An 8,523-nucleotide genomic window follows, 5' to 3' on the forward strand; every position below is an offset into this window, starting at 1 on the left:
CAAGTAGTTATTCTTTAGCTTTTTCAAAGTACCTACAGCAGTTTAATGTGTTTTTGAATTGAAATTGCTACTTGCAACTTATTTTCCCATTCTACTAGCAAGAATCCCTCTTTTTCCCAGCACATTTAATTATATCAGATAAATTTAGAAAATTGAGTAGGTTTTCAGAGTCAGTGACAATGAACTAACTGCACCATCTGCATTAGAGGTAGAGTTGAACATCCGTGTGTTTGTATCACATTCTTTACTAAATTATTGTTCAAGTTTTATATTATTCAGACTTAACTAAGCAACTTTAGTGATTTTGTATGTTTTTTCATTCTGACATTAATAATGTCTTAAAAATATCCAGTATCTTTAGCACTAAATATGATGCCTACCACTCTAACAACTTAGCAATTCATCCACTTTTATTTTTCCTGCAAGTTTCTTTTCAAAGTGTAGTTCATTACATTGTTGTTGATGTATATATAACAAATATTGGGGAAATCATTTATTTTTTAAAAACCATCCTAGTTTAAATTTTGTCTAGAAAACTTCATTGTGCCATGTTTTCTTTAAGTTGATGGTCATTTCCAGATTCAGTAGATATATTTTAAAATCCTTAAACTCTTACAGAAAATTTTAGCCTTGCAGTTTTAGCAGGCAGTTCAGCAAAATGGTTTTATTCAATCTCCAGATGCCATGTGTGCCATTAGAACTTATTACCAAAAGTTTAAGACAAAAGTTCTGTTTGCCACCTTTTGATTTTGTTGTTCCTCGTCATCCTTTTTCTTTTCTTCCCAATTTGCCTTCATTTTCAATATTTTCTTTTTTAAAAAAAAAACCTCAGGTGATTTCTCTGTATCTCCCACTCTTGCTGCTTAAGTTGAATTTGGACATGGAAATGGAAGGGTTTCATTTTGTGTCCATAATTCCACTCTCTCTTTAGTTTGCTAAAGGCAAGAACTAAAACAAATCTTACCATTTTGGGTATTTTGTTCACTGCCATGATTCTCTTCATCCCCAAATTCACACAGAGGCTCTGGTTTTGCCAGTCTCAGCATATATTTCAAATTGGTGTTTGAGTAGGTTGTCACTATTCTGAACTGCTTGAGCATACTTCATCATTCTAGTATGTGTAGTTTTGGGTATTAATAGTTAGAATATTCTTTTCTTTTTACAATAATTACAGAATGCTTTCCCATTCCCTAAAAATCCATTGAATTATTTTTCTAGTTTGATATTGAAGAATAAGAATTACTGACTCCTTTTCACCTTATTGGGATATGTAGCATTCAGAGTGGAGTTCCTTCAGTTTGAATATTTTAAGCCATTGTTGCTGTCCAGTATTTTTCTGAAAATTGAAAAATCATTAAAGGACAGGAATGAAATAAAATGCATTAAATGACTTTTGTAAAAACAAGATTTTCATTTTTCTTTTGCTTATATAGCTTGTGTTGGTTTTTGTGTTTTCCACTACTACTTTGAATAGCCTTTAAGAACTTCCTGATATGCTGTGCTTTGCATTAAGGTTGTGTAAGTTTTCATAAACAAAAGCTTTTGAATCTGCATTCCTGCCATTTAATGACTGGCATTACATGCTGTGCTTTGCTGTAATTGTGTTGATTCAGCACTGTGGGAGCTTTCTGTTTTCCTTTGAAAACAATTTTATTATGAGGAAAAGCCTCAGAAATAAGGACTAGGACGCTAGGCACCTTTTGAATTTAATGTCCTTAGAATTGCTTCTTTTTTTAATGCTTTATATAGGTGAAAGATATGATCCTGAGCCCAGATCAAAATGGGATGAGGAGTGGGATAAAAACAAGAGTGCTTTTCCATTCAGTGATAAATTAGGTGAACTGAGTGATAAAATTGGAAGCACAATTGATGACACCATCAGCAAGTTCCGGAGGAAAGATAGAGAAGACTCTCCAGAAAGATGCAGGTATTAACACTTTGCCTCCTGGGTCTCTTAGAAAGGGTGCTAAATTTAGGCAGCTGGGTTTAGAGGGTTTTGTTGTTTTTATTTGGGGTATTAACATTACCTGAAGTTTGGCTTCTTTTTTTTTTTTTTTAAATAGACTTTTTTTTTTTTAAAGAACAATTTTAGGTTCACAGAAAAATTATGGATAAAATACAAAGAGTTGCCACGTACCCATCTCCCCTTCTTCACAGTTTCTCTTGTTATTAATATCTTACATCACTATGGTGTATTTGTTAACAGTTGAAAAACCAATATTGTTATATGATAATTAACTAAAGTCATAGTTTACATTGGGCCTCACTGAGTCGTACAGTTCTATGGGTTGTGACAAATGCGTAGTATCCACCATTACAATATCATATAGAATAGTTTCACTGCCATAAAAATGCCCTATGCTAAAGTATGGAATGGTTCACGAATTTGCAAATCATTCTTGCACAGAGGCCAGGCTCATCTTTTCTGTATCACTCCAGTTTTAGTACATGTGCTACGGAAGCAAGCAGTGTGCAGCTGTTTTTAAGATGCCAGGTCAAACATTATTTTCAATTAGTATTGACATACCTTCCATGTTGCCTGTGTCCACTTATTTCTAAAGTTGATCATGTGTCCTGTATATTTTTATTCAAGCTGTGTAGTCTTTCCTTGGAATATTTTTCCGCAGTAAAAACTTCAGATTATTTTGCATTTGGATATTAGATGATCCAGGGATCTAAGATACTATTGAGGAATAATGAAGTTTATGTATTAAATTTAAACAAAAGTTAAAAGATTTGAAATTTAACTCTTCCCATGATATTTCATTATGATTCTGTGCCGGTGTGTACCAGAAAAACAATCCAAGTGGCATTTGAACCACAAGTTTTTGAGTGTAGACTGTATTTTTATTAACTATATTTTCTGATGGCAGGGCATTTGTATTTAGTTTTACATAAAACAGTACTTGGAACTTTGCAGCATTAACCTTTTGTTCTTACCTACCAATATAGCTATTAATATTAACTGATTTTTCTGGCAATTTAAAGGGCAGTGTGTATAATGTTTAATTTGCAAAGCAAATTTTACAGGGCCTTTATCGTTTGTGCCTCCCAATATCTCTATTAAATAGGGTAGAGCCAGAATTTTACCTGTATGTTTTAGAAGTAAAACCTGAGACTCAGTCAGACCGTGTGGACTTGCCCTAAAATAAAGCAGTTAGTGATGGAACCAAGCCTTCAAATGAATTCTTACAACTAAATACCATCTGTTTTTTACCACCCCCCACCTCAAAATATCTTAATAGTTAAGATTTAGGGATCACTAAAAAAAACTCCAAAGATATAATTTAAATTTTTTGTGTTTTCAATATGTTTTCATATTAAATCCCCAGAATACCTCTTTTTCAAGACTATTTCTGGAATGTGATCTTTGAAGAGCCAGAACTTATTTCTAGCACTTTGAATGTATCTGTTTTAGAACTACATTTGTAGCTTTCTCATACTGAAAGAGTATGAATATAATAATTATAAATACTAAACGTTGGCGAAAATGGTGCCTACTTCAAATATTCTGTGCTATTTTTCCCTCATTAATGTTTTTGTGGCCTGTATGTATAAATTTTTGGCTTGGTTTATAAAACATAGTGGCCATGTATTCTGACCACTCTACATTTCCTGCAGAAGTGTGGGAATCAGGTAGGGTAGACTGGTTAGAGATCACTGTGTGTATTCTTGTATTGTTACTTCTCTCCTTTGTCCTTCGATCCTCAGTTTTGCTTTTCTGGCTTTGCTTCTCTATTCTCTTTTTTTATTGTTTTGTTTCTCCCTTAATTACTTTTTCTATGTTGCCTCTAAGACAGGATCTCCTAGAGTTTCCAAATCTCTTACATAGAGTATTTAGGTTTAAAAAAAAAAGTGAAGATATGGTGAATATGATTTATCATAGCAACAATAGGACATGTCAGGGATTTTTCATCTTGGAGTATTCGTGATAGAAGAGTAAATTTTTAGACAAAGTTGCATGTGACCTCTCTGCATATTACCAGAATTTCTGACTTTTTAGTTCATTGTTAGATTCAGAAATTCTTGAACATTGACCAGATATGAAGCTTCCATTTCATTGTGTACTAGTCAGATTTATATTTTCAACTTATAAATAAATTATGTTGTACTGAAATAAAATTGGATATCAAAAAGGTAAGAAATTTCGGTTTACTTATAGGACTGATAGTGGGAATCTGTAAGTCATTTGTTGTTGAGAAATTAGGGCTTTTGAACACTTACCACAACTTGTAGGTTCCTTAAAAATGTATTTAACCCCTTTGCTTTTGTATGGAAAGTTGTTATTTTTGATCCTTGATTTATACAAGTTCCAAATTGGTTTATATTTAAGTAAAAATTGCTTTAGATTAGTCTAAGTTAAATTGCATCAGTAATAGTCATACTTTAAAGGAGAATTTTAAGCATTTTATTCCAAGATATTTATAAATTAAACCACCTACTCTAAAATTAAGTAACGTAGGTAATGAATCATACTTCAAGTAATTTCTCTCTCTCTGTCCTACTTGCACCAGAAAAAAAAAAAAAAACCCAATAGCTTATTACTGGTGAACAGACTAGTACTGATATTTTCATTCCTACCATATGAAAAACCCAGTTTTTTACTCTTCAGTTTCTTTTTTGTTTTATACTATTAAAAAAAGAAAAAGAAAAAAAATTTTTGAATGTGACTGAAAGGGAATTACTTTAAAAACATTTTAAATATAGTTAAGTTTTTTATAAAGTGATTTCCATAGTTGTGTGAAAGTTTGATCTCCTGATACTATAGTAAAATAGAGCTCAGTTGTAAAGTGCATTACCTCACATTTTTCTGTACTTACAGACGAAAGTTTAATCATTTGAATTCAGACAGGATAATATTTTTTAAAGTACCCATTGAAATTGTAGTATTATATATGTGCATTCGTAAATGAAAGTTAATGACAGAATTGTGTTATTAAAACAGAAATGTAGCCATTTGCACACAATCCATTTCAAGAAAATGGTCATCAAATGCATATGTTTGAACTACAGGGTCTTATCAGTTGATTCTGATGTAATAATCCTGCTATTTTATTTTTAATTAGGCTTTAAATCTGCAATAAACCAAAACTTGAGTTATTTCAGACATTTTTTATTTGTACACATTTATGTAAATACTTTTTGTAGCACTTTTTTTAGACTTACCTAAAGGAGAATTCTGTTCCCACTTCCCCTCCCCAACACACACGTATCATTATTCAGACAGCTTAGTACATTCTGTTGATCCCTGTCAATAGTCAAAAGTACAGAATTTTGGAGTTACTGCATTTGAAATTCTTTGAAATCACTGAGGACTCCATTTTAAAATAATCCCAAGTCTTATTATTTTGCTTCATTTTTAATATCTTTTAGCGACAGCGATGAGGAAAAGAAAGCAAGAAGAGGCAGATCTCCCAAAGGTGAATTCAAAGATGAAGAGGAGACTGTGACGACAAAGCATATTCATATCACACAGGCCACAGAGACCACCACAACCAGACACAAGCGTACAGCAAATCCTTCCAAAACCATTGATCTTGGAGCAGCAGCACATTACACAGGGGACAAAGCAAGTCCAGATCAGAATCCTTCAACCCATACACCTCAGTCTTCAGTTAAGGTGGGAAGTGACAGGAGTTTACACATTATACGTGGTTTTATTTTTATAAACTACTTTTAGAATTCCTGCAGTTAGCAGGCTTGGGCATTTCTAGGCAATCATGTTAATTATAGATCATCTGACATGTATTACTCAGAGTCATTAATAATAAGAAATCTCTTTGGGGGAAGCAACATGTCCAATTGCTGAATGGTTGTCTATGCACTTTCTGTGAAAGTGGAAGTGACACTCTTAGTTCATTCAGGGAAGGTTGTGAATCAGAATGTAGTGCATCTGTTTCCTTCTAGAGACCACCACCGGTTACCAAGCACAAGTAGATTCACTAAGAAAAACATCGGAAGTATTTGCAAGTTTTAAGAAATGACAAAAGAAGGGACTGGAGATACAGAAAGGGAATGATCTCATTTAACATAGAGATGACGCCTCTAAAGGGAGGCGTATTTGCTTTGCAGTCATTGCTCATCAGTATCAGGAGCACTGCCTCTTACACATCTTTGTTTTTATTCACCACAGGAATGAAATCAGCCTTCTAGCTAGCCAGCCCAATGCTGGTCTTTTAGACTGAAATCTGCCGGAGAGGGAGATTTGCCCCAGAAGACTAAATTGTTATTTTTGTCACTTTTCCCCCACTACTGTTTACCTAATTGATGTCTTTGCAACAAATGTAGCTGAAAGCTGGGAAAAAGTTTTCGAATATACCCAGCAAATTGTAGGTGACTCTAAGAATAAAGCTAGGCTCGCTTAGTGGCGATAAGTACTGTGTCACCTTTTGCCAAATATTAATACCTTCTGGACCGGTGTATAATTTCACCCATGTTGTGATTTTTTTTTTTTTAAAGAGACAGGATCTCGCTCTGTTGCCCAGGCTGGAGTGCAGTGGCATGATCATAGCACTATATTCTCGAACTGCTATGCTCAGGCGATCCTACCACCTCAGCCTCCCTGGTAGCTAGTACTACAGGCGTGTACTACCACACCCAGCTAATTTTAAAAATTTTTGTAGAGGTGGGGTCTCACTGTTTTGCCCAAGCTGATCTCGAACTCCTGGGCTCAAGTGATCCTCCCACCTTGGCCTCTAGAGCACTGGGGTTACAGGCATGAGCTGCCACACTTGGTCATGATGTGAACTTTTTAGTTTTAATGAAAATCTCAAAATTGTAACTCAACTTTAGCTGTAGTTAAAGAGGAAAAATGGCTTTGTTATTTCTTTGTGGTCTTACGAATTTCCTCTCCTATAGATACAGTTAGCTTACTGGTGGCTGTATAGGGTCTGGTAGATAGTCATAGTAATTAAAACCCAAATACATGATGACTGTCATAGAGAACTCATTTAAGGTTGCATAAGGAAAATTATCCAAACTGTGTAATTTTTTTAAAAATAAGACTTCTATCTCATACCTTAAAGTATTTAAAATATCAATTTGTAGTATAGTTTGAATATATTAAAGATTTTATATTTGTAGTATAAACTTTTTATTTTTTATTATAAAAGAAGTATCTAGAAGGCTGACATTCTTGAAAAGATACCCAACTACTTTCGATCTCTTCCAGTTTAAAGGTTTTTTTGGACCACAGTGTAATATTTTAATCAAAGCTTAAGTTAACATGCCTAGGAACTTACAGCGTTTCCCTCTTGCCTAACAATTGAGTTCTAATTTAACATGTTTATGTATTGAACATATAGGACATAGGTGTCCAGGGGGCTTAGTACTATGGAGAAGACAAAAATAGTATTACAGGTACAGGCCCCACAGTTTAGTTTGGAAACTAAATATGAAATAATTAGATGTCAAAGTATATCAGACAACATAGAATTACACTAACTTGTAGTATACAAACAATAAGTATTCTAAAGTTCATGGAATTTTAGAGCTGGATAGGATCTTGGCCTCTAATCCAGTGGATCTCAATCCTTGAACTGACCTGGGAAGCTCTGTAAGATTTTAACAGGCCGAGGTCTCATCGTGGGCAATTATGACTCAATATATTATATGGGGCTGAGGCTTTTTTTTTTTTTTTAACTGCTAGGGCATTTTTTTCTTAAATAATTCTGATATATAGCATAAAGATTTGAGTGGGATCTGAGAGGTATGTTTTTAGAGTGGAATGCAGTACGAAAAGAAATGAGTTAGGAAAAAAGTGTGAATGTTAGGGATTTTTACACTGCAGGGAATACAATGACTTAAAAATGCTTACTGTCTCTCCATTCAAGGTCAGTACTCTTTTTTTCTTTTTCCCCAGAAAACTACATCTATCCTTATTAAGGTAATTATAGGTATTTGTGTCTAAATTAGGAATTAGAGATGGGTAGAGCTGATTTTAGAAAAAATGGTAGGAATGTTTCTAAGCTTATTGGTTACATGTTTGTTTTCAGACTTCAGTGCCTAGCAGCAAGTCATCTGGTGACCTTGTTGATCTGTTTGATGGCACCAGCCAATCAACAGGTAGGCTTCCACATTGTTTTTTTCTTTTTAGTAACATGGTTTCATAGTCATTTTTAAAAATGCCAAATAAAAGATAAAATGAAAAATAAAACTATTTATTTATACTAGATTTATTTTTTATGTGAATTTAGTGAACCTTGCTTGAGCTTTAATTTGGGGAGAATTGTTTAATTGCCTAAAATTAGGGAGAAGAGTGCTTGATAATTTGATATTTGGTAATCTCTCTCTCTTCTTAATTTCTCTAGTACCTATGGCCTTTGCCACTCTTTGGGACTACTGTGTTGTTATTTTTGTTTATCTTTTTATATATGTAAGTTATCCCTTAAAAGGAATACACTGTTTTATACCTTTTTCTGAACCTCAGACTTGGGAAACCTTATGGTAGGCACTCAGTAAATATTGGGGAGGCCGGGCGTGGTGGCTCACGCCTGTAATCCTAGCTCTCTGGGAGGCTGAGGC

At 33.9% G+C, this 8,523-nt stretch overlaps 1 protein-coding gene across 1 annotated transcript in view; it reads left to right on the top strand.

The window, feature by feature from the left end:
* CLINT1 (clathrin interactor 1) overlaps positions 1–8,523 on the top strand; it is a 67,521-nt gene that overhangs the window by 39,896 nt on the left and 19,102 nt on the right. The window contains exons 5-7 of the mRNA XM_012650376.1: positions 1,750–1,927; positions 5,374–5,620; positions 7,995–8,064. Coding sequence (XP_012505830.1) covers positions 1,750–1,927; positions 5,374–5,620; positions 7,995–8,064 — 495 coding nt within the window. The remainder of the gene's footprint in view (positions 1–1,749; positions 1,928–5,373; positions 5,621–7,994; positions 8,065–8,523) is intronic.

The sequence above is a fragment of the Propithecus coquereli genome, unplaced genomic scaffold (assembly GCF_000956105.1).
Source record: "Propithecus coquereli isolate 6110/MARCELLA unplaced genomic scaffold, Pcoq_1.0 Scaffold322, whole genome shotgun sequence".
NCBI classification, from domain to species: Eukaryota; Metazoa; Chordata; class Mammalia; order Primates; family Indriidae; genus Propithecus; species Propithecus coquereli.